This window comes from Scyliorhinus torazame, chromosome 5, assembly GCF_047496885.1.
Source record: "Scyliorhinus torazame isolate Kashiwa2021f chromosome 5, sScyTor2.1, whole genome shotgun sequence".
Classification (NCBI taxonomy): Eukaryota; Metazoa; Chordata; class Chondrichthyes; order Carcharhiniformes; family Scyliorhinidae; genus Scyliorhinus; species Scyliorhinus torazame.
The window spans coordinates 290887995-290914588 of record NC_092711.1 but is presented as its reverse complement, the minus strand read 5'-3'; the positions used below and the strand labels follow the sequence as shown (position 1 = coordinate 290914588).

Sequence of the window (26594 nt, the reverse complement as noted above, 5' to 3'; positions counted from 1 at the left end):
TCGCAAGTCATTTCCTTGTTTTTTCATCCTTCTCCTTATCGTGCAGCCTCCATCAAAGCGGTTTTGCCATTTAGCTTACTGGTGTAAACTGCACTGTTCGGCAATTTTGTTACCATCTCTCAATACTGCTGTGAAAAAGTGTCCGTATTTCTCTGGTCTTCAGGAGGAGCTCCAATGAGAACCCAGTGAAGCAGCGATCATTAAATCTGCCCAGCGGAATCCATTTCCCTATCGCCAATCCCCCTGAGAGAAGGATAGGTCATCCAAAAATGGATGTCACAAACGTTCCCCCGTTGGGTAATTGTTCTCCAGCGGCTATTAAAACTTGCCAATTGGGGCTTAACTCTGGCCACCAGAATCAACACAGGAAGTGCTGTGGGGAATAAACCTGCTTTTCTGAATTTCCCCATCTTGTAATGAAAATCCCAAAACAGGAAAAGACCAGGGGTGGAATTCTCCCCCCCCGCCCCCCCCCCCCCCCCCCCACACGCCGGGTGGGAGAATTGCCCGGGCGGCGCGCGAGTGCCGCCCCGACGCCCGCACGCGATTCCCCCCCCCCCCCCCCCCCCCCCAAAAACCGGCGCGGCGCGAATCACGGCTGGCCACTGGGAGAATCACCGCTTGCTGTTGGTAATGGGCGAGCGGTGATTCTCCGGCCCGGATGGGCCGAATGGCCTGGCCAACACGACAGGTTCCCGCTGGCGCCATCCACACCTGGTCGCTGCCGGTGGGAACAGCGTGGGAACACTGGCGGGGGAGGGGGGGGTGGCGGCCAGTGGGGGTGCGAGGGGGGTTCCTGCACCGGGGGGGGGGGCTCAAAAGGGGTCTGGCCCGCGATCGGTGCCCACCGATCGGCGGGCCGGCCTCTCAGAAGGAGGACCTCCTTTCCTCCGCTGCCCTGCAAGATCCATCGGACATCTTGCGGGGCGGCCACGGGGAGGACGGCAACCACGCATGCGCGTGTTGCCGCTGGCCAACCCGCGCATGCGTGGGTGACGTCCTTTACGCGGCGCCGGTCGTGTCATTTACGCGGCGCCGCTTTTACGCGGCGCCTAGGCCCGGCATGCGTAAATGACGCGGCGCCGCACCTAGCCCCCCGGGGGCGGGAGAATAGGGGGCTGGGAACGGCCTCCGACGCCGGAGTGAAACACTCCGGTTTTCACTCCGGCGTCGGAACTTAGTCTCCCGATGGGAGAATTGCGCCCCAGGTTCATCGGGAAGAATGAGCAAAACTACTTCAGAATCCTGTTGATTTTTAATGGCTGTTCGACACCTTAATTTGTTGCAGTCTTTTAAAAGTTAAAATAAGACAGGGGCAACACAGGTGGAGAAGGTAGTCAAGAAGGCATACGGCATGCTTGCCTTCATTGGCCAGTATAAGAATTAGCAAGTCATGTTGCAGCTGTATAGAACCTTAGTTAGGCCACACTTGGAGTATAGTGTTCAATTCTGGTCGCCACACTACCAGAAGGATGTGGAGGCTTTAGAGAGGGTGCAGAAGAAATTTACCAGAATGTTGCCTGGTATGGAGGGCATTAGCTATGAGGAGCGGTTGAATAAACTCGGTTTGTTCTCACTGGAACGACGGAGGTTGAGGGGCGACCTGATAGAGGTCTACAAAATTATGAGGGGCATAGACAGAGTGGATAGTCAGAGGCTTTTCCCCAGGGTAGAGGGGTCAATTACTAGGGGGCATAGTAGGTTTAAGGTGAGAGGGGCAAGGTTTAGAGTAGATGTACGAGGCAAGTTTTTTTACACCGAGGGTAATGGGTGCCTGGAACTCGCTACCGGAGGAGGTTGTGGAAGCAGGAACGATGGTGACATTTAAGGGGCATCTTGACAAATACATGAATAGGATGGGAATAGAGGGAAACGGACCTTGGGCATGGGCTTTGAGGGCCGAAGGATCTGTTCCTGTGCTGTACGTTTCTTTGTTATTTGTTTCTTATGCTGAACAAGCCAATGGCTCTGCTTTGAGGAGCCAATATTCTTTTGAAATGAAAATCGCTTATTGTCACAAGTAGGCTTCAAATGAAGTTACTGTGAAAAGTCCCTAGTCGCCACATTCCGGCGCCTGTTCGGGGAGGCTGGTACGGGAATTGAACCGCGCTGCTGGCCTGCCTTGGTCTGCTTTAAAAGCCAGCGATTTAGCCCAGTGTGCTAAACCAGCCCCTGTGTGTGTGGTGGTATGTATTAGGGGTAATACGGTACACCATGAATGCCGAGGAGCTATTGGAGGACAGATGCTGGGTCCCGATTGGATCTGCCGCCTACTGTGCTCCACCCAGGTAGGCGGGGTATAAGAACCCGGTTTACTCCCCGCAGCTGCATTCTGTGACTGAGCTGCTGGGGAACAAGTCTGAACAAGTCTGCTCAATAAAGCCTCGATTGAAGTTCTCTACGTCTCGCCTCATGTGTTATCGATGGTGCTACACCCTGTTCTAACGGCTTCTGTTTGGAGCCATTCACCCTGTCCACTTCCAACAGCCGTACGCCCTGTCCACTTCCAACAGCCATGCACCCTGCCCACTTCCAACAGCCGTACACCCTGTCCACTTCCAACAGCCATACGCCCTGTCCACTTCCAACAGCTATACGCCCTGCCCGCTTCCAACAGCCATACGCCCTGACCGCTTCCAACAGCCATACGCCCTGACCGCTTCCAACAGCCATACGCCCTGCCCGCTTCCAACAGCCATACACCCTGTCCACTTCCAACAGCCATACGCCCTGCCTGCTTCCAACAGCAATACGCCCTGTCCACTTCCAACAGCCATACGCCCTGCCCGCTTCCAACAGCCATACGCCCTGTCCACTTCCAACAGCCATACACCCTGTCCACTTCCAACAGCCATACACCCTGTCCACTTCCAACAGCCATACACCCTGTCCACCTCCAACAGCCATCCACCCTGTCCACCTCCAACAGCCATACACCCTGCCCACTTCCAACAGCCATACGCCCTGCCCGTTTCCAACAGCCATACACCCTGTCCACTTCCAACAGCAATACGCCCTGTCCACTTCCAACAGCCATACGCCCTGTCCACTTCCAACAGCCATACGCCCTGTCCACTTCCAACAGCCATACGCCCTGTCCACTTCCAACAGCCATACACCCTGTCCACTTCCAACAGCCATACGCCCTGCCCGCTTCCAACAGCCATACGCCCTGTCCACTTCCAACAGCCATACACCCTGTCCACTTCCAACAGCCATACGCCCTGCCCGCTTCCAACAGCCATACGCCCTGCCCGCTTCCAACAGCCATACGCCCTGCCCGCTTCCAACAGCCATACGCCCTGCCCGCTTCCAACAGCCATACGCCCTGCCCGCTTCCAACAGCCATACGCCCTGCCCGCTTCCAACAGCCATACGCCCTGCCCGCTTCCAACAGCCATACGCCCTGCCCGCTTCCAACAGCCATACGCCCTGCCCGCTTCCAACAGCCATACGCCCTGCCCGCTTCCAACAGCCATACGCCCTGCCCGCTTCCAACAGCCATACGCCCTGCCCGCTTCCAACAGCCATACGCCCTGCCCGCTTCCAACAGCCATACGCCCTGCCCGCTTCCAACAGCCATACGCCCTGCCCGCTTCCAACAGCCATACACCCTGCCCGCTTCCAACAGCCATACACCCTGCCCGCTTCCAACAGCCATACGCCCTGTCCGCTTCCAACAGCCATACGCCCTGCCCGCTTCCAACAGCCATACGCCCTGCCCGCTTCCAACAGCCATACGCCCTCCCCGCTTCCAACAGCCATACGCCCTGCCCGCTTCCAACAGCCATACACCCTGCCCGCTTCCAACAGCCTTGTCTGGTAACTTATTCCTTCTCTTACCTTCTGGATAGGAAGTAGAACTCCATCTAAATTCACTTTGTGCAAACTTCTAACTTCCTAACATTTTCTAACCAAGTGCCACTTGGCAGGAACAAATTAGTCAATTTTAACTAAATGGCAGTATTGCCCCGAGGTCGGTTATATCTTTGTTTACATCAAGAATAGAATAGAATTTACGGTGCAGAAGGAGGCCATTCGGCCCATCGAGTCTGCACCAGCTCTTGGAAAGAGTACCCTACCCAAGGTCAACACCTCCACCCTATCACCATAACCCAGTAACTCCACCCAACACTACGGGCAATTTTGGACACTAAGGGCAATTTTATCATGGTCAATCCACCTAACCTGCACATCTTTGGACTGTGGGAAGAAACCGGAGCACCCGGAGGAAATCCACGCACACAGGGGGTGGATGTGCAGACTCTGCACAGACAGTGACCCAAGCCGGGAATCGAACCTGGGACCCTGGAGCTGTGAAGCAATTGTGCTAACCACTATGCTACCGTGCTGCCCACAGATTTCATTTTTTCAGATTGCACCTTTTTTAAACAATGATAGGGGTTGCTGTTGCTTGCAGTCAAGAATTTAGTTGCAACCAGAATGTCAGTTATTTTATTTTTTTAAATAATCTTTATTGTCACAAGTAGGCTTACATTAACACTACAATGACGTTACTGTGAATAGCCCCTAGTCGCCACATTCCGGCGCCTGTTCGGGTACACAGAGGGAGAATTCAGAATGCCCAAATTACCTAACAGCACACCTTTCGGGACTTGTGGGAGGAAACCGGAGCACCCGGAGGAAATCCACGCACAGGGAAGACGAGTTATTTAGCATGTCAGTAAAGCCAGTTTTTACTCTCCTTTTAGTTAAATGTGGGGCTGAATTCTCTATTGGGAAACTTCAGGACGCAATCGACCGGCGCGCTGCGTTCTAGCAAGAGTGCGGCGTGGCCGGTAGATGTCGGGAGAGGCCTCCCAAGGACTTCCCAGACGCTTTTACACCTCGTGGAATCCACCCAGATCTCGTCAGCTGCTGGAATCAGAAACCCGCCCAAAATGGACGTGACTAAACGGCACACGGCCAAGTAGGATTTAAGCTTACTTGGGCAAGCTTACCAGCTTTCCGCCTACCAGGATCTACTGGCATCTGCAGCCGGGTGCTGTTCAGTACTGGTTCACACAAACGTGGTCAGGTGGAATGGCATCCGGAGGGTCTCCCAGGCAATTTGTGGACCCTGGGTGGCCAGGGAGAGTGTAGGGTGGCTCCCTGGCCCTCCCCCTAGAATGCAGTAACATTGGCACTGCCAGGCTGGCACTTCCAGGGTGCCAGGTTGTCAGTGCCAGGGTGGCACTGAGGGGTCAGGGCCCGTGGGGGGGTAGGGCATGCCCATGAAGGATGGAGGAGGGGGCTATGAAGGTGGGGGAGGGGGAGGGCAGGTAGACAAGGGCCTCTGATAGGTTGGAGTGGATGACGGCTGAGGGTCCTAGAAGGGGGGCCTGAAAGGTGGTGTGGAGGGGCCTGAAGAGGGAGGCCCACAAGGACCCCGTAGCGGGGTGTGCTCACTTGGGGAGATGGTAAATGTTCATGCTTGTGGGGGTGATATTGCCCAGGCGTGGGTGGTATGGGAGACCCTCAAGCTTACTTCGAGATCGGGCTCGCTTTCAGAATGGTGTCCTGATTTCTGAGTTCAGCTCCCCAGTGAAGAAAGTAATTCTCTGCGTGGGCTGAAATAGCGCAAATGACGATTTCTGCATTACCCTCTATTTCCCTCCCGATCGCAATTCCAGTTGCTCTGTCAGGAGGCAGAGAATTCAGCCCCTGACTTTGTTCAGTTGTTTGTACCTTTCGGAGCCATCCACTTGGCGCTGTTATTCATGTTTGTGTCATCATGACCTGTGTGCTACAATACATCTTGGCTGGAGCAGAAAGATTCTAAATCATTTTCTCAACAGGTTAAACTGAGTAATGTCGAATCACACAGGAAAGAACATCCACACGGGCTACCTTTTGTTTGTGCTGAGTTCGATTTCTCAGATGGGGTAAAGGGAAGGATCAGAATTAGTTTCTGCTCCTGATCACAATTCGGCAGAAAAGCTGACAGAATGGTGGTCTCCTGCTCCTACTGAATATGCATGTGTGTAGATTTAGGGTGAGGACATAATCTGGTACAGTTTGATCTAAACACCCCCCCCCCCCCCCGCCTCCTCCCCCACCACCCTCTCTCTGCCCAAAGTGCACCCAAAAGACATCCGGCATGGAACCATGTTTAGGTTTTTCTGGTAGCTGCTTACAACAGGCGTTGGTAGCCGGAACACGTTTAACTGAGGGTGTAATGTCTATTTTAGACCCCTTTAGCAAATTGGGCCAGAAGATCAGTGTAGCAGGAGTCGGGACAACTCAGTTCACAGTTCTTCAGCTGGTGTAAATGTCATTTTTTTTCAGTTGTTGAAGAGCAGGCTGCGTCACAGCCTGGTAGGGCAACTGCTCAGTCCAAGATCGCAAGAATCTGCAGAGTGTAGTGAACTCAGCATCACACGAGCTTCCCACCCTCGCATTGATTCTGTCTACACCTCCCGCTGCCTCAGGAAGGTAGACAGCATTATCAGAGACCCCTCCCACCCATTCATTGCCTTCTTCCACACCCTTCTATCAGGCAGAAGGTACAGAAGTCTGAAGACTCGCACATCCAGACATAGGAACAGCTTCTTCCCCACAGCTACAAGACTCCTCAACGACTCCCCCTCGGACTGATCTGTTCCCTCTAAGAACACTATTCACAACGCCCAATGCTGCTCTTGCTCATGTATTTGCTTTGTTTGGCCCCTTGATCCACACTAACCAATCACTGTTTGTCGATGTACCATTTGTCAATGTTCTCTGTTAATTATTCTTTTTGCCTACTGTGTACGTTCCCTTGGCCGCAGAAAAATGCTTTTCACTGTACTTCGGTACATGTGACAATAAATCTAATCAATTAATCGTCCAGGTGTTCTTCCCCACTCAGAAAGTTGAGATTAAAATTTCCATTTCGTAAATGTGTTCCTTCTAATAGTTCTCCAACGTACCACATTCAGTGTGATGTCAATTGTATCTTTCTAATATATTTCTGATAGAAACGGGTCAACGGGATATGAGCAACATGTGGGGGTGATGGATTTAGACCAGGAAGAGATCAGCCATGATCTGCTTGAATGGCGGAGCAGGCGCGAAGGACTGAATTGCCTACTTCTACTCCTAATTTCTATGATTTGGCATTGCTAAATGTTTCACAATGCATGAAAAATATTAGTAGTCATGATGTGGAGGTGCCGGCGTTGAACTGGGATGAGCAGAGTAAGAAGTCTTACGACACCAGGTTAAAGTCCAACAGGTTTGTTTCAAATCACTAGCTTTCGGAGCGCTGCACCTTCCTCGGGTAATGAAGGAGCTGCGCTCCGAAAGCTAGTGATTTGAAACAAACCTGTTGGACTTTAACCTGTTGTTGCAAGACTTCTTACTATGAAAAATATTAGTTGTTTTCGTGTTGTATAAAATTGTTGGCCATAAAAAGGAAGGAAGTATCTGTAATCGCACTGCAGGAAAACAAACATCAAGAAGGAACTTGAATAATATTTCCTGTACTGGAAGATATTACATTTTAGTTTCACTTTTTCATAACATTTTTGTCCATGTGTGTGTAGTCAGTGTGTTTGTTTCTCTTGTACTTTTTAAGAGCAGAGTTCTAGTTCACAAATTATTTCAAATATCACAATGATCTCACAATTCCACTGGTATGGAGTTGCCGAGCTAAAATTACTTTTAGTTTGTTTTCCCCTCTTCCTCTTCTCAAATCTAGTTTTGCGTCTCCTGAAAGAATTAATTCCTTTGTGGCATGAGGTTCCACTGGCACCAGGACCCACCATTACATCTCCGGGGGGGGAGGAATGTGGCCACTTTTGCGAACCCTGTCTCAAAGTTACTCTGCCCAATTGCAGTTGCCTAGTTACCGAGCTAACTAGGTAGAGACTGGGATTCAATGTGAGATGTTCTGTTTTATATTCAGTGGGTGAACAATCCCAGCTAGCCCAGTTTTTAAATTATGCTATCTTCAGTTTGTGATTATATATTTTTTAAAGATTAAACTTTTTCCATAAGAAGCCTCTTCTACTTGCTTTCCCAAAGATTATGCTAATGTTGAGCTTTAGTATCATTGGTGTTTAAAGCCCTCTGGTAACTCACAGGAAGACCGAACTGAGGCATCTTGATATTTGGGAATGAGGCTGAGTGCTATGAGGGTGAGTGGCACAGTGATTATCATAGAATTTACAGTGCAGAAGGAGGCCATTCAGCCCATCGAGTCTGCACCAGCTCTTGGAAAGAACGCTCTACTTAAGCCCATGCCTCCACCCTATCCCTGTAACCCAGTAACCCACCTCACCTTTTTTGGACACTTAAGGGCAATTTATCATGGCCAATCCACCTAACCTGCACATCTTTGGACTGTGGGAGGAAACCGGAGCACCCGGAGGAAACCTAAGCAGACACGGGAAGAACGTGCAGACTCCGCACAGACAGTGACTCAGCGGGGAATCGAACCTGGGACCCTGGCGCTGTGAAGCCACAGTGCTATCCACTTGTGCTACCGTGCTGCTCCTTACGGAGACATGGCTCCAAGGTGACAAAGGATGGTTAAATAAACATTGAGGGCTATTCAGTTTTTTGGAAGAACAACTAACCACTATGCTACCGTGCTACCATTGTTCCTTTACAGCGCCAGGGTGCCAGGTTCGATTCCCGGCTTGGGTCACTGTTGTGTGCGGAATCTGCACGTTCTCCCTGTATCTGCGTGGGTTTCCTCCGGGCGCTCCAGTTTTTCCCCTCAAGTCCCGAAAGACACGCTATTAGATAACTTGAACATTCTAACATTACAGTATTAATGTTAGCTGACTTGTGACAATAAAGATTATTATTATAAGAATTTAGAGCTAGACCCTGACAGCCGCAGGAATCTGTAACATCAAGATAATCGGCCTGCACACGGTAGAAGATTTTATTTATTATAAATCCTTCTTACTCCAGCACTTCAGCATTTAATCTTGGCTGACACTTCAGGCAGTATTGAGGAAGTGCTACTCAACTGTCTCATCTCTAATGCAAGTATATCCTTTTCAAAATATGGAGACTAAAATTGCACACCGTAATCCAGGTGTGGTTTTGCCAAAACCCTGTACAATTTTAGCAGGATTTCTTTATTCCTGTACTCCAATTTGCGAAGAAAATGTTATTACTTTAATAATTTTGAAGCAGGCTTATGGCGCTGTCTGTTTGTTTGATTAGTTTAATTAAACTGGAGACAGTTGGGTTGCAAGGTTTAGCAGATCAAAGAGACTTGGGGCGGGATTCTCTGGTCTCCCCGTGGCGTGTCTCCCGGTGACGGGAGGTGGCCTGCCATTGGCCAGTGGCGGAATCTTCTGGTCCCGGCACTATCAATGGGATTTCCCAATGAATCCACCCCACACCTCTGGGAAACCTGTGGCAGGGATGCGCTGTCGGCGGGACCCGAAGATCCACGTGAAGAGTCGAAAGATCTCCCCCTCGGTGTGGAAGGCAGGTATTTGAAGTGAATAGGGCCAAGCTGGATGTTCCACAGATAAATTAAACATGGGTAGAAATTTGCATTAGGAGATCAGGAAGGGCTGTTCTGAACGGTTGTTAAATTTCAAAGAGAAGTACGAAAGGGGTTTACAACTTGGAACAGGTTGTAAATAAATAAGGCAAAGTTATTACATTTTATTTTATCTGAAAGTGGTGGCCATACAGTGAACATAAAAGGTTATTATTTTCTGGGAAATTAAATTTGAAAGAAGGATAAGGAATAATGGGAAAATATGAAAGAGAAAAAACATTGGGAGTTGTATTGAGGAGTGGCCATGTAGGACCTCCTGGAATGTGCTCTGTGCTGAGAGGGAGCTGTGAAAAGAAGCAAAGTGAAGCAGTTTCCAGCAATCCAGAAAAACATCTCTTTTTTCCCAGAAATCAGTATTCAAGTATTTGAATACTTTAATTCAAATTCAAAGTATTGATTTTATGCAGCCGAGTGGAAGAGAGAGAGACTGAGATGTCTCTTCCCACATCAACAGTGTGGTGTGCTTTGTGGTAATATTGGATTTTTTTTACAGTTGAAATATGTATAAGGGCTGTTGCCTAAAGGGATGTTTATTAGTAAGTCTAACCAAGTCGGAATCTTTTGGGAAAATTTTGTGTAAGACCTATTTTATCTGTGTCAATGTAATCTTGTGTATTTAGGTTTTCTTTTCTGAATATATGTTTTAATATTAAAATCTCCAAAAGTATTGGAATTTGTGGCACCTGGGGCGAGATTCTCCGACCCCCCACCAGGTCGGAGAATCGCCGGGGGCTGGCGTGAATCCCAACCCCGCCGGTTGCCGAATTCTCCACCAACCCGCGGGCGGGCCTGTGCCGTGGGGGCACTCTTTTCCTTCCGCCTTCACCATGGTCTCCACCATGGCGGAGGCGGAAGAGACCCCCTCCACTGCTCATGCACGGGGATGCCGTGAGCGGCCACTAACGCTCCCACGTATGCGCTGCCCGGCAAAGGCTTTTCCCGTCAGCTGGCGGGGCGGAAATCAGTCCGGCGCGGGCCTAGTCCCTCAAGGTTAGGGCTCGGCCGCTCAAGATGTGGAGGATTCCGCACCTTTGGGGAGGCGCGATGCCGGACTGATTCGCGCCGTTTTTTGGCGCTGGTCAGCGGTCATCGCGCCAATTGAGGAGAATTCCGCCCCTGATTTCAGTACACCTATGTAGTAAAATAGAAAATAGTTGCAGGGCACTTACCACCTACCGGATCATAACAAATCCCGTTGTAAGAAGAGCAACATACCACTTGCCTTCATGATTACTTGAGGTACTTGCATGCTACCTTTCTGCATACCCAAGCTTCTTCGAACATCAACACTTGCAAGTTTTTCACCTTTTAAAAAAAATAGTCTGCTTTTTTATTCTTGCATCCAAAGTAAATAACTTCAGACTTCCCCACACGATACTACATCTGCCAACTTGTTGTCCATTCATTTAACCGTTCTATATCTCTTTGCAGCCCCTCTTTTTCCTCCCCACAGCTTACCTTTAGACCTAGCAGGCTTAGAAAGCATTACATTGTTACTTAATTAATACAGATTGGAAATAGCTGACGCTTCACCATTGATCCTTGGCACTTCACTATTCACTCCCTGCTAACTTAAAAATGCTCCTCTTATGCCCACTCTCTACTTAGTGCATGTTAACCAATCCTCTATCCATGCCCCCAGGTCACGGAGTCTATAGATTATCAATTAACTTTTCAATGGGACAACTTATTGAATTGTTGTACAGTAAAACCTCCGATACTTTCGACCAGTTCACGTACTCAAAAGTTTACCTAGGTGTCATTGTTAACACAGTATTTATTTAACACAAATTACCCACAAAGAGGTAACCAAGATCAGTTTATACTACCCACAAAGATGGCCTGATGGGGCTATGGATTCGATCACTGCGTTCTTCTGGTCTGTCTTCATGAAGGCGGTTCTCGCTGGCAGTTCCTTCCTTTCCTTTTTCCTCTTTCTTTCCTTTTTACTCTTTCTGTCCTTTTTCCTCTTTCCTTTATTCTTTTTCCTCTTTCCTTTTTCCTCTTTCCTTTTGCTTTTAGGTTTGTCAAGCATGCAGATGCAACCCGCGGTGAAGAAGAAGGCAAATATTATGTAGTCCGTCCTAGCGAGAGGATACAAGACGAGGAGCAGGGATGTCTTGCTACAATTATACAGGGCTCTGGTGAGACCACACCTGGAATATTGTGTGCAGTATTCATCTCTGAGGAAGGATGTTCTTGCTATAGAGGGGGTGCAGCAAAGGTTTACCAGGCTGATTCCTGGGATGGCGGTACTGATGTATGAGGAGAGATTGAGTTAAGTTAGAATCATATTTGCTGGAGTTTCAAAGAATGATAGGGGATCTCATGGTAACCTATAAAATTTAAACAAGTCTAGACGGGGTAATTGCAGAAGGATGTTCCCAGAACCAGGAGTCACAATCCAAGGATATGGGGTTAAGCATTTAGGACTGAAATTAGGAGAATTCTCTTCACCCAGAGAATGGTGAACCTGTGGAATTCACTACCGCATGAAGTAGTTGAAGCCAAAACATTGTGGGCTAGATTCTCCATCACCCATCACTGGTAGCGGAGTTCCCGAGGTGGCGGAGAATCGGGCGCTGATCCATTTTTCAATGCTCCAGTCCCCTGCTAGTGGCGGCATCAAGGTTCTCTCCCCACTCCTGCGGGAGAATGCACATGGGTCAAAACAACCAATGTGCATCCTATTAAACGGCTGGACACTGATTCTTCATACCTCTCTGATTCTCCGATCCTATGATCTGCGTTTCATGCGGGCGTGTATTAGCGCAGGTATTTGTCAGCGTAGCCCTGACATGGTGGACCTCGCAGTGGGCCAAGGGGTTAAATATTCAAAGCTGGTGCCCCCGAAGTCCATCGGAGGGCCCCCTCTCTGCACAGTGCAAATGCTGCTCACTCCATCCTCCAGCCTCCCCACCAGACGTCCCCATCAAATGCCTCCAGTTAAGTGCTTTCACTTCTTTTTCTCAGCAGAAAGCACTTAACTGCTTTTGATGTGGTAAGGAGATGTCAGTCATAGCTAGGTGTGTATGAACATTGTGGTTAGGTTCACAACAGGCTACTTGAAATGCATTCAAGCATGAAGAAAAATGAAAAATCAACAATCTAGACACCTGGCTGTCTGGATGCTCTCAATTACAGCCTACTAAAAGTTATTTCTCTTTGAAGTGAGTAGAAGCTGTGCAGGTCAAAGAGTTTGAATGTGCTTAAAGTCTTGTCATGTGGTTTGGACTTCCTATGATGTAACAGCTGCTGCTTTCTCGACATCTGTCTGAGGCAGCAGGTATAAGGGATAGATACATGAAAATGCAGTGAATGTATTACTGTTTCTTCCTGGTCTGTTCTTTAGTTTTTCAGGCAGGGGTGACTGATGGTGGGGTGGGGGTCTCTGTTATGCGGGGCGAGACTCTGTTATTGCGGGGCGGGCCTCTGTTATTGCGGGGCGTGCCTCTGAAATGCGCGGCGTGCCTCTGAAATGCGCGGCGTGCCTCTGAAATGCGCGGCGTGCCTCTGAAATGCGCGGCGTGCCTCTGAAATGCGCGGCGTGCCTCTGAAATGCGCGGCGTGCCTCTGAAATGCGCGGCGTGCCTCTGAAATGCGCGGCGTGCCTCTGAAATGCGCGGCGTGCCTCTGAAATGCGCGGCGTGCCTCTGAAATGCGCGGCGTGCCTCTGAAATGCGCGGCGTGCCTCTGAAATGCGCGGCGTGCCTCTGAAATGCGCGGCGTGCCTCTGAAATGCGCGGCGTGCCTCTGAAATGCGCGGCGTGCCTCTGAAATGCGCGGCGTGCCTCTGAAATGCGCGGCGTGCCTCTGAAATGCGCGGCGTGCCTCTGAAATGCGCGGCGTGCCTCTGAAATGCGCGGCGTGCCTCTGAAATGCGCGGCGTGCCTCTGAAATGCGCGGCTTGCCTCTGAAATGCGCGGCGTGCCTCTGAAACGGGGGGCGTGCCTCTGAAACGGGGGCGTGCCTCTGAAACGGGGGCGTGCCTCTGAAACGGGGGGTGTGCCTCTGAAACGGGGGGCGTGCCTCCGAAACGGGGGGCGTGCCTCTGAAACGGGGGGCGTGCCTCTGAAACGGGGGCGTGCCTCTGAAACGGGGGCGTGCCTCTGAAACGGGGGGCGTGCCTCCGAAACGGGGGGCGTGCCTCCGAAACGGGGGCGTGCCTCTGAAACGGGGGGCGTGCCTCCGAAACGGGGGGCGTGCCTCCGAAACGGGGGCGTGCCTCTGAAACGGGGGGCGTGCCTCCGAAACGCGGGGCGGGCCTCCGAAACGCGGGGCGGGCCTCCGAAACGCGGGGCGGGCTTCCGAAACGCGGGGCGGGCCTCCGAAACGCGGGGCGGGCCTCTGTTATTGGGGGTCATTGATATGGGGGGTGCCTGATTGGGATCTATGTCAGGGGTCTGATGGGGGTCTCTGGTGGGGGGGTTTGGGTCACCCTCATTGTTGTGTGCTGGAGGGGAAGCTGAGCCAGCATTCCCTTGGTGGAGGGAAAGCATTTGCTTTGTGTTGGGGGGGCAGGGGGCCGGCTGCCGCCGGATCTCGCTATAGGGCCACTTGCTCACAATGGCCTTCCAATAGCAGGATTCTGAACAGAATCCCTTGTGATCTCCACCATGCATACATTTGCATGGCTGGGTGAGTGAGTCGCTACTGAGCCCCGCTCCAACCACCAGCGCAAACCTGAAGCGATTCAGCTCCGGCGGGAGAACATTCTCCCAAATGGAGCATCCAGCCCTGTATGTTTTTAAGAGGGAGTTAGATACAGCTCTTGAAAGAGGGCCCTGCTATAGAGGCAGAAAGGGGGGGTTGGCGTAACCAAATCTGCTGCACTACTATTGGACGGCGAAAGGGGAGAAAGTAAGGCTGTGGTGGTGGGAAGGAGAGGGTTAGACTTGGTTAGGATGGAGGAGGCTTTCTGTAGGGGGTCCAGCCTGAGGGCCATGGTAAAGGAGGCACTGCTGCTGCAACGAGGAGGTACACAGAGCTCAGTCGTACAGTCCACGATTATGGTGTGCAATCAGCTGAGGAGACACTTTAGGATGGAGAGGATGTCTGCGCTAACACCGCTGTATGAGAACCACAGGTTCTCGGGAGAGATGGATGGTATATATGGAAGTTGGAGAGAGCTGGAGCTGGTGAGGGTGAGGGATCGCTACCTGGAGGAAAGGTTTGCAAGGCTGGAAGAGCTGCGGGAGAGGGTGAAGCTCCCGAAGGGAAGTGAATACGGGTGTATGCAAGTGAGGGACATTGCACGGAAGGGATGGCGAGGGTTTCCCCAAGCTGCCGAAATATGCCTTACTGCAATGGTTGCTGCTCCCGGGCATGGAAGGGGAGGGTAGGATCGGGAACATATACGGGTTGCTGGGGGAGCAGGGGGGAGTGCAAGTGGTCAGCGTCAAGGAGGAGGGGAGGATAAAAGCAAATTACTGCAGATGCTGGAATCTGAAACATGTATTTGCTTTGTCTGGTCCCTTGTTCCACACTGCAACCAATCACTGTTTTGTCGATGTACCATTTGTCAATGTTATCAGTTGTTTATTCTTGTGTCTGCTATGTACGTACTGTGTACGTTCCTTGGCCACAGAAAAATACTTTTCACTGTACTTCGGTACATGTGACAATAAATCAAATCAAAATCAAAACAAATTCAGAAAATACTGGACAATCTCAGCAGGTCTGACAGCATCTGTGGACAGAAAAGGAAGCAGCGTTTCGAGTCTGGATGACTCTTTGTCAAAGCTTTGGAGGAGTTGGGAGAGCTAGGATAGGGAGTGTGGTGTTAGGCGATGCATAGGGCGAATTCGACCTCCATGTGCGGTTTAAAGTGGACACCGGGTGCACATGATTCGGGCGAGGATGAGTGGGCTCTTCCTGCACATGAGAAGTATGGGCTAGGACCAGCGAACCACGTGCATATATTCTGGAGTTGTGCGAAGTTGAGAGATACTGGGTGGGGATGTCCTGGACGCTAGCAAAGATTGTGGGGGTAGAGGCCCGCTGGATCCTATGGTGGCGATATTTGGGGTATCGGAAATGCCGGAGCTGATGGAGGGAACGAAGGCTGATGTGGTGGCCTTCCCCTTTCTAGTTGCCCGGCGAAGGATTTTGCTGGAATGGCAGTCGACAATGCCGCCAGGGATGGCGGCCTGACTGGGGGACCTGTATACCTTTTTCCGTCTGGAGAAGAATAAATTTGAATTGAGGGGCTCAGTGGAGGGCTTTGAGACACGGAGGGAACAGTTCATGACTCATGACCATGTTTGAGGAACTGTTTGTCGGGGGGGAGGAGAGAGATGAGTGGGGTGAGAGGTGAAAAGGCGGGGGGGGGGGGGGGGGCAACTTGACAGACTGTAAACCGTGAGATGTGGAGAATGTTCTCCGATTTATTTACGTTTTTGTACTTTTGAATATGTTTGGAATAAAACACATTTGAAAAAATGATATAGCTCTTGGGGCTAAAGGGGTCAATGGATATGGGGGGAAAGCAGGAACAGGTTACTTAGTTGGGTGATCAGCCATGATATTGAATGGGGGAAGCAGGCTGAACGGGCCGAATGGCCGAATCCTGCTCTTGTTTTCTATGTTTTTATAATTTCTCCTGCTTCCACTTCTAAGGGACCAATGTTTATTTTTGCTACTTCCTTCGTTTTTATGAAAGATCTGTTTTGATATTTCTGGCTAGTTTCCTTTCATTCTACTTTTATTCCTTTTTATCAACTTTTTGTGGCCCCTTGCTGGTTTTCAAAACCGTCCACATCCTCAGACCTCCTCCTGTTTCTGTAAAATTCTCAGCCTCTTCTTTTAATCTAATAATATCCTTAGTTTTTTGAGATAACAACAGATGGGTCTTTCTTGCTGAACTTTTGTTTTTCAATGGAATGTATTTTTGTTCGACATTTTGAATTGTTTATTTATGTTTCCCACTGTTCATTTACCACCATACCTTTTAGTCTATTGACCCAAGTAACCTTAGCTAGTTCTCCTCTCAGAATTGCTTTGTTTAAGTTTAAGATTCTTGTTTGTGATTGGAGTATGTCACTTTCTAACTTGACATGGAATTGAATGGTATTTTGATCACTATTTCCCAGCAGCTAGTTTACAATGAAGTAACTAAGGCAACATGCTAGCACAGTGGTTAGCACAGTTGCTTCACAGCTCCAGGGTCCCAGGTTCCATTCCCGACTTGGGTCACTGTCTGAGTGGAGTCTGCACGTTCTCCCTGTGTGTGCATGGGTTTCCTCCGGGTGCTCCGGTTTCCTCCCACAGTCCAAAGATGTGCAGGTTAAGTGGATTAGCCATGATGAATTGCCCTTGGTGTCCAAAAAAGGTTAGGTGGGGTTGTTGAGTTACGGGGATAGGGAGGAGACGTGGGCTTGGGTAGGGAGATCTTTCCAAGGGCCAGTGCAGTCTTGATGGGCCAAATGGCCTCCTTCTGCACTGTAAATTCTATGATACTATGATTCTATGATTAACTGCTTCCTTACACAATACTAGATCTAAGGTATCCCTAGCCAGTTCCACAACGTATTGCTCTAAGGAATTGTCACAAAAACTCTCTACAAACACAACTTCTAGACCACTCTTCATTGCCTCAGTCTATATGATAATGAAAGTCTCCCAAAATTATTACATTTCTTTTGTTACAAGCTTCAATAATTTCTTGTTTAATGCTCTGCCCAATAGGTGAACTGTTGTTAGGGGATTATAAACTACTTCCACCATAGATACATGGAAGATAGGGGCAGGAGAAGGCCTTTTGACCCTTCAAGCCTGCTCCGCCATTTATCACGATCATGGCTGATCACCCAACTCAGTAGCCTAATCCTGCTTTCTCCCCATAACCTTTGATCCCATTCGCCCCAAGTGCTATATCCAGCTGCCTCTTGAATATATTCAATGTTTCAGCATCAACTACTTCCTGTAGTAATGAATTCCACAGGCTCACCACTCTTTGGGTGAAGAAATGTCTCCTCATCTCCGTCTGAAATGGTTTGCCCTGAATCCTCAGACTGAAGCATGGTTCTGGACACCTACCACTGGGAACATTCTTCCTGCATCTACCCTGTCTAGTCCTGTTAGAATTTTATAAGTCATTATAAGATCCCCACTCATTCTTCTGAACTCCAGCGAGAACAATCTTAACCTATTCAATCTCTCCTCATATGACAGTCCCATCACCCCCCACCATTGTTGTATGACTCTTACTATTTCTAATTTCCATCCAAACTGATTCAACTTCATGATTTCCTGTGGCAGATCCTTTCTCACTAATGTCCTGATGCCATCCTTTATTATTCCCATACCGGCTTCCCCGAACAGGCGACTAGGGGCTTTTCACAGTAACTTCATTGAAGCCTACTTCTGACAATAAGTTATATTATTATCATCATTATCAGGGCAACATCTCCTTCTTTGCTGTTCTGTTTGTCCTTCCAAAATATTGTATACCCTGCAATACTTATTTCCCAACTTGGAATAACTTGTAACCATGCCTTTGTAATGACAACTAAATTTAAATCATTTACCTTCATTTGGGCCACTAGTTCCTCAATCTTATTGCAGATGATTTGTGCATTCAGATAAAGAACATTTAATTAAATTTTTTAACTTCAATTCCGTGCAATGACCTTGCTCCCTAATATACACTGGGTGATTCTTTGGGGCAGGGAGCCCCAGGCAGAACTCTCTATGGCCTATGGAATCGGGCGTAAGTGCCAAAATGGGATTCCTGTCCGGCATCAAGCCCACTGAAAGACTCCCGGCCTTCTCCACTTGGCCAGATTAGGTTCTCGGCCAGAGCAAGAACTGATCCAAACTAATTACCATTCATTTGAATGTACATTAAGGGTTTGAAGCAGAATGCTCTGGCCTTCCAGGGTGTTCTTGCCCACTCCCCAGCTGAAAAGAGCGCAAATCACTACTGCTCCCTAAAAGCGGGGACCAGGTGCCATGGTCACCGTGGGGGAGCAAGGCGGTGAGTACCGTCTCTAAAATTACCTCCAGGATGTCGAGGGGTGGGGGTCGCCGAGGCCTTGGGCTGGACTGGAGTGGCTCAGCTTGGGGGTCTTTCCCGGAATGGGGGTTGTGTGGCATGTCCTCCCTCTGTAACTTTGAAAATCATTAAACTGTCTTTCAGCATGTCAAATTAAATGCCTTCCATCTGATGTGTTGGAACCCTTTGATGTCCCTCCCAGCATGCCAAGTTCAAAGATCTGTCAGATGAAGGTGTAAGTCTTCCCCCTGATGTGTTGGAAATTTTGGAAGTGCATTTTCCACAGTCAATTTCATTTCCCCTTCCGCTTGAAAAAGATGTCTCTGCTGCCAACTTGTTGCAAACTAAAACCGCTTGGAAACAGCACCATCTACAGGAAGTTTCTCTTTCCCTGCCTGCCCGACGTAATTAACTTCTCATTTACTCATTTAAAAAAAATACATTTTAAGTACTCAATGATTTTTTTTCCAATTAAGGGGCAATTTAGCATGGCCAATCCATCTGACCTGCACATCGTTGGGTTGTGGGGGTGAAACCCACGCAGACACTGGGAGAATGTGCAAACTCCACACAGACAATGACCCAGGGCCGGGATTCGAACCCGGGTCCTCAGCGCCACAGTCCCAGTTTTAACCACTGCGCCGGGTGCCACCTCTCATTTAAAAAAAACTATTGTTTATCTCTCGGGCAGTTTGGTCACTTGATCAGTTACTGGAAGCAAGTTTTCTTTTTTTTGGACAAGAAATCATCTTCGAGAGAAAGTAGTTCTTCAAAGGACCATCACCAAATATGAAACATAGGTTTTCCCCAAATAACAGGGGCAGCACGGTAGCATTGTGGATAGCACAATTGCTTCACAGCTCCAGGGTCCCAGGTTCGATTCCCGGCTTGGGTCACTGTCTGTGCGGAGTCTGCACATCCTCCCCGTGTGTGCGTGGGTTTCCTCCGGGTGCTCCGGTTTCCTCCCACAGTCCAAAGATGTGCAGATTAGGTGGATTGGCCATGCTAAATTGCCCATAGTGTACAAAATTGCCCTTAGTGTTGGGTGGGGTTACTGGGTTATGGGGATAGGGTGAAGGTGTTGACCTTGGGTAGGGTGCTCTTTCTAAGAGCCAGTGCAGACTCAATGGGCCGAATGGCCTCCTTCTGCACTGTAAATTCTATGATTCTATGAACACATGGGCCATCACAACTTTTAAAGAATGCTATTTTTATTACATTGGTTAATCCTGTCCCTAGTTGAGTTTTATTTGTAGTCCAAAATAATAACTTTGAATTATGAAAGGTAGACTGCATCTCCTGTGAATGAATCTATTTGGTATTCAGTGCTTTACCCCAGTGCACTTTAGGGAACACTATACTTTTACTGTCAATATGCTTTCCATGTGATATTCTTAATTTATCATCACAAATTATCCTGGTCACTCACCCTCAATGATGAGTTTGAATTTCACTCCAGTACTTTTGTGCTGAATGCTGTCGGCAGATGCAATCATACAGCTGTGTGCTTTTTAATACAATCTTAGATACAATCTCCACAGGCTGCATACCCACAGATATGCTGTACTAAGATCATTATGATGATACGGTTGGCGCTTCAACATAGTTCTCCGTTCCACCCTGAATTGTACAATTAAAGTAGAGAGCTACAGTAGGGTTGTAGACAGATTAAGGCTGTGTAGTTTGATTTTAGAAAGCCTCTGTGGTTTACTCGCCCATTAAGCCTCTCAGTGAGATCATGGCTGATTTTGAAAGCTGGAGCCCACATTGTGGCATAAATTGAGTTTAAGCTGGACTCCATAATGATCACCATAGTGTACAATCTACCATCTCTCCCCGTTAGCAAGGAGGCATGCATCGAAGGCTAGTCTTCCTCCCCCAATTTTGGATTCGTACATGTCGAAGAAGAATCACAGAATACATACAGTGTAGAAGGAGGCCATTCAGCCCATCGAGTCTACACCGATGCTCTGCCCTAGATTGGCCCCCTACCTTGTCCGATCCCTGTCGCCCCATAACCCCACCTAACTGTTGGACACAGAGGGACAATTTAGCATGGCCAGTCCACCTAACATGCACGTTTTTGGATTGTAGGAGGAAACCGGAGCACCCGGAGGAAACCCACGTAGACACTGGGAGAATGTGTAAACTCCACACAGTCACCCGAGGTCGGAATTGAACCCGGGTCCCTGGTGCTGTGAGGCAGCAGTGCTCACTACTGTGCCACCGTGCCATCCTAGGAGGAAGCCATTTGGCCCATTGAGTCTCCACCGACCCTCTGAAAAAGCACACTACCTATGCCCACTCTCTCACCCTATCCCTGTAACCCCATCTAACCCACACATCTTTGGACGCTAAGGGGCGATTTAGCCAATGCACCTAACCTGCACATCTTTGGACTGTGGGAGGAAACCAGAGCACCCGGAGGAAACCCACGCAGTCACCCAAGGCTGGAATTGAACCCGGGTCCCCGGTGCTGTGAGGCAGCAGTGCTAACCACTGTGCCATGGTGCTGCCATGTGTATGGCCTGTATTGAAAACTCCTCACATTTCTCATTTTATTAATGCAAATCTGTTTCGGGGCAGAGAAACTTCTATAGCTGTAAGAAGAGGTCTTTATTAAAATTGTTTCAATAAAGATGATTATGTTCATTAAAGTCAATTCCATTGCTGCAAGCAGAGGTAAATCTCATTGCCAACTGGACTTCAAAGAGAAAAAGTTGTGTAAATACACCGGGAAAAGGGATGACTTGAAGGAGAGAGCGAATAATGTAGTCCTTTAATGGAACCAGATTTGCTGCCGTTTTGCCCTGTTCGTTTTGGGTGCAAGAATTAGAATCGAAGCCATAAATTCATAGTGTACAAAACAAAGAACAAAGAAATGTACAGCACAGGAACAGGCCCTTCGGCCCTCCAAGCCCGTGCCGACCATGCTGCCCGACTAAACTACAATCTTCTACACTTCCTGGGTCTGTATCCCTCTATTCCCATCCTATTCATGTATTTGTCAAGATGCCACTTAAATGTCACTATCGTCCCTGCTTCCACCACCACCTCCGGCAGCGAGTTCCAGGCACCCACTACCCTCTGTGTAAAAAAAACTTGCCTCGTACATCTACTCTAAACCTTGCCCCTCTCACCTTAAACCTGTGCCCCCTAGTAATTGACCCCTCTACCCTGGGGAAAAGCCTCTGACTATCCACTCTGTCTATGCCCCTCATAATTTTGTAGACCTCTATCAGGTCGCCCCTCAACCTCCGTCGTTCCAGTGAGAACAAACCGAGTTTATACAACCGCTCCTCATAGCTAATGCCCTCCATACCAGGCAACATTCTGGTAAATCTCTTCTGCACCCTCTCTAAAGCCTCCACATCCTTCTGGTAGTGTGGCGACCAGAATTGAACACTTTTCTCCAAGTGTGGCCTAACTAAGGTTCTATACAGCTGCAACATGACTTGCCAATTCTTATACTCAATGCCCTGGCCAATGAAGGCAAGCATGCCGTATGCCTTCTTGACTACCTTCTCCACCTGTGTTGCCCCTTTCAGTGACCTGTGGACCTGTACTCCTAGATCTCTCTGACTTTCAATACTCTTGAGGGTTCTACCATTCACTGTATATTCCCTACCTGCATTAGACCTTCCAAAATGCATTACCTCACATTTGTCCGGATTAAACTCCATCTGCCATCTCTCCGCCCAAGTCTGCAAACAATCTAAATCCTGCTGTATCCTCTGACAGTCCTAATCGCTATCCGCAATTCCACCAATCTTTGTGTCGTCTGCAAACTTACTAATCAGACCAGTTACATTTTCCTCCATATCATTTGTATATACTACAAACAGCAAAGGTCCCAGCACTGATCCCTGAGGAACACCACTGGTCACATTCCTCCAATTAGAAAAGCATCCTTCCATTGCTACTCTCTGCCTTCTATGACCTAGCCAGTTCTGTATCCACCTTGCCAGCTCACCCCTGATCCCGTGTGACTTCACCTTTTGTACTAGTCTACCATGAGGGACCTTGTCAAAGGTCCATATAGACAACATTCACTGCCCTACCTGCATCAATCATCTTTGTGACCTCCTCGAAAAACTCTATCAAGTTAGTGAGACACGACCTCCCCTTCACAAAACCATGCTGCCTCTCACTAATACGTCCATTTGCTTCCAAATGGGAGTAGATCCTGTCTCGAAGAATTCTCTCCAGTAATTTCCCTACCACTGAAGTAAGGCTCACCGGCCTGTAGTTCCCTGGATTATCCTTGCTACCCTTCTTAAACAGAGGAACAACATTGGCTATTCTCCAGTCCTCCGGGACATCACCTAAAGACAGTGAGGATCCGAAGATTTCTGTCAAGGCCTCAGCAATTTCCTCTCCAGCCTCCTTCAGTATTCTGGGGTCGATCCCATCAGGCCCTGGGGACTTATCTACCTTAATATTTTTTAAGACGCCCAACACCTCGTCTTTTTGGATCTCAATGTGACCCAGGCTATCTACACACCCTTCTCCAGACTCAACATCTACCAATTCCTTCTCTTTGGTGAATACTGATGCAAAGTATTCATTTAGTACCTTGCCCATTTCCTCTGGCTCCACACAGATTCCCTTGCCTATCCTTCAGTGGGCCAACCCTTTCCCTGGCTACCCTCTTGCTTTTTATGTACGTGTAAAAAGCCTTGGGATTTTCCTTAACCCTATTTGCCAATGACTTTTCGTGACCCCTCCTAGCCCTCCTGACTCCTTGCTTAAGTTCCTTCCTACTTTCCTTATATTCCACACAGGCTTCGTCTGTTCCCAGCCTTTTAGCCCTGACAAATGCCTCCTTTTTCTTTTTGACGAGGCCTACAATATCTCTCGTTATTCAAGGTTCCCGAAAATTGCCGTATTTATCCTTCTTCGTCACAGGAACATGCCGGTCCTGAATTCCTTTCAACTGACACTTGAAAGCCTCCCACATGTCAGATGTTGATTTGCCTTCAAACATCCGCCCCCAGTCTAGGTTCTTCAGTTCCCACCTAATATTGTTATAATTAGCCTTCCCCCAATTTAGCACATTCATCCTAGGACCACTCTTATCCTTGTCCACCAGCACTTTAAAACTTACTGAATTGTGGTCACTGTTCCTGAAATGCTCCCCTACTGAAACATCTACCACCTGGCCGGGCTCATTCCCCAATACCAGGTCCAGTACCGCCCCTTCTCTAGTTGGACTGTCTACATATTGTTTTAAGAAGCCCTCCTGGATGCTCCTTCCAAACTCTGCCCCGTCTAAGCCCCTGGCACTAAGTGAGTCCCAGTCAATATTGGGGAAGTTGAAGTCTCCCATCACCACAACCCTGTTGTTTTTACTCTTTTCCAAAATCTGTCTACCTATCTGCTCCTTTATCTCCCGCTGGCTGTTGGGAGGCCTGTAGTAAATCCCCAACATTGTGACTGCACCCTTCTTATTCCTGATCTCTACCCATATAGCCTCACTGCCCTCTGAGGTGTCCTCCCGTAATACAGCTGTGATATCCTCCCTAACCAGTAGCGCAACTCCGCCTCCCCTTTTACATCCCCCTCTATCCCGCTTGAAACATCTAAATCCTGGAACATTTAACTGCCAATCCTGCCCTTCCCTCAACCAGGTCTCTGTAATGGCAACAACATCATAGTTCCAAGTACTAATCCAAGCTCTAAGTTCATCTGCCTTACCCGTAATACTTCTTGCATTAAAACATATGCACTTCAGGCCACCAGACCCGCTGTGTTCAGCAACTTCTCCCTGTCTGCTCTGTCTCAGAGCCACACTGTCCCTATTCCCTAGTTCTCCCACAATGCTCTCACCTTCTGACCTATTGCTCCCGTGCCCACCCCCGTGCCATACTCGTTTAAAGCCTCCCGTGTGACACTAGCAAACCTCGCGGCCAGGATATTTTTGCCTCTCCAGTTTAGATGCAACCCGTCCTTCTTATATCAGTCACACCTGCCCCAGAAGAGCTCCCAGTGGTCCAGATTTTGTAAACCCTCCCTCCTACACCAGCTGTTTAGCCACTTGTTTAGCTGCTCTATCTTCCTATTTCTAGCCTCACTGGCACGTGGCACAGGGAGTAATCCCGAGATTAGAACCCTAGAGGTCCTGTCTTTTAACTTTCTGCCTAGCTCCCTGAACTCCTGCTGCAGGACCTCATGCCCCTTCCTGCCTATGTCGTTAGTACCAATATGTACAACGACCTCTGCCTGTTTGCCCTCCCCTTCAGGATGCCCTCTACCCGTTCGGAGACATCCTGGACCCTGGCACCAGGGAGGCAACATACCATCCTGGAGTCTCTTTCACGTCCACAGAAGCGTCTATCTGTGCCCCTGACTATAAAGTCCCCTATTACTATTGCTCTTCTGCGTTTGACCCTCCCTTCTGAACATCAGAGCCAGCCGTGGTGCCACTGCTCTGGCTGCTGCTGTTTTCCCCTGATAGGCTATTCCCCCCCCCCGACAGTATCCAAAGGGGTATACCTGTCCGAGAGGGGGACAACCACAGGGGATTCCTGCACTGACTGCCTGCCCTTTTTGGTGGTCACCCATTTCTCTGTCTGCACCTTGGGTGTGACCACATTTATATAACTGCGATCAATGACATTTTCCGCCACCTGCATGCTCCTGTGTGCATCCAATTGCTGCTCCAACCGAACCATGCGGTCTGTGAGGAGCTCCAGTTGGGTGCACTTTCTGCAGATGAAGCCATCCGGGACGCTGGAAGCCTCCCGGACCTGCCACATCTCACAATCAGAGCACTGCACCCCTCTAACTGACATTGCGTCAATTAATTAGTAAATTAAAATTGAAAGTTTTTTTAAAAAATGTTTTTAAAATTACTGTTAACTATCTGTTTCCTAGCACTAGATTTCTACTATAAATGTGAAAGCTAAATATAGTACTAAATTATAATTAAGTAATTATGTTTAATTAGTTACCAATGCTTAATTTTTTTAATTTCGTGTAGCTTCCCAACCAGCCACTCGGGTCACAGCTTTTCTGTGATGTCACTTCAGTTTCCCACCCCCACACACACAATTTGAAAAGGTAATAAAAGTAATGAGTAAAAATCACTTACTTACCTTCTTACCTCCTGAGGGTCTCAGATGTTCTCAGGTTCTCTCCCTGACAGAGACTGCTCCTCCTCCTCCGAAAGGCTCCCGAAACTAGGCCGAGACCTTTTTAAATCTCCGCTCCGACTCGCAGCTCCCGCGCTTTTTAAATCTCCGCTCCGACTCGCAGCTCCTGCTCTTTTAAAATCTCCGCTCCAACCCGCAGCTCCCGCGCTTTTTAAATCTCCGCTCCGACTCGCAGCTCCCGCGCTTTTTAAATCTCCGCTCCGACTCGCAGCTCCCGCGCTTTTTAAATCTCCGCTGCTTCGCTTTAAAATTGTATGGCACAAAAATTCCTTTCTGTAACCACAATTCCTTGAAGCCTTTCGGGTCAGGAACATCTGCAATTTTGATTGGCGTTGGAGCTTATTTTTTCCGTGTCAAACCATTGGTTGCTAAAATTGAACTATCTGCTTGTCCATCTGCATTTTCTACAGTATAATGTTATGGAGTAAAATTACGAAATGTGCTTATCTACAGAACCTTTCAGACATCTGTTCTGCTAATTCTATGGGTTCACTGATGGAAACCCTTAAATAACCTCCTCCCCCCCCCCCCCCCCCCCCCCCCAACAATATACATCCTGTCCTCTGCACAAAACCACCTACAATGTGAATGGGTCTGGTCAGCCATTTGGTAGCAGAGCCATGATCAAAACTTGATTATTTGCCTTTATTTGGGTGATTTAAAAATGGTCAGCCTGACTAAAACCATTTTTAACAAAACCACTTCAGTCAAATATGTGACATGGTGAAACAAGTGATCTGCAGAGCTCTTGATGACTGATAACGTGTGTAAGTGATTTGGTTAGATAAAGAATGCATGTTTGTTTGACAAGTCTCTTCTATGTTTCCTGCCCAGCTCCCCTTTGAGATGGAGGTCTACTATATCCAACACATCACGCTGTACATTGTTCCACTCTACCTGATGCAGAAAGGAGGTAAGCTTCTTGGATTTTTAA

The 26594-nt window shown here is 48.7% G+C and overlaps 1 protein-coding gene across 1 annotated transcript in view; it reads left to right on the top strand.

Moving 5' to 3' along the window:
• Positions 1-26594, top strand: part of LOC140421201 (transmembrane protein 164) — a 201360-nt gene that overhangs the window by 94252 nt on the left and 80514 nt on the right. Inside the window, exon 4 of the mRNA XM_072505726.1 lies at positions 26495-26573. Coding sequence (XP_072361827.1) covers positions 26495-26573 — 79 coding nt within the window. The remainder of the gene's footprint in view (positions 1-26494; positions 26574-26594) is intronic.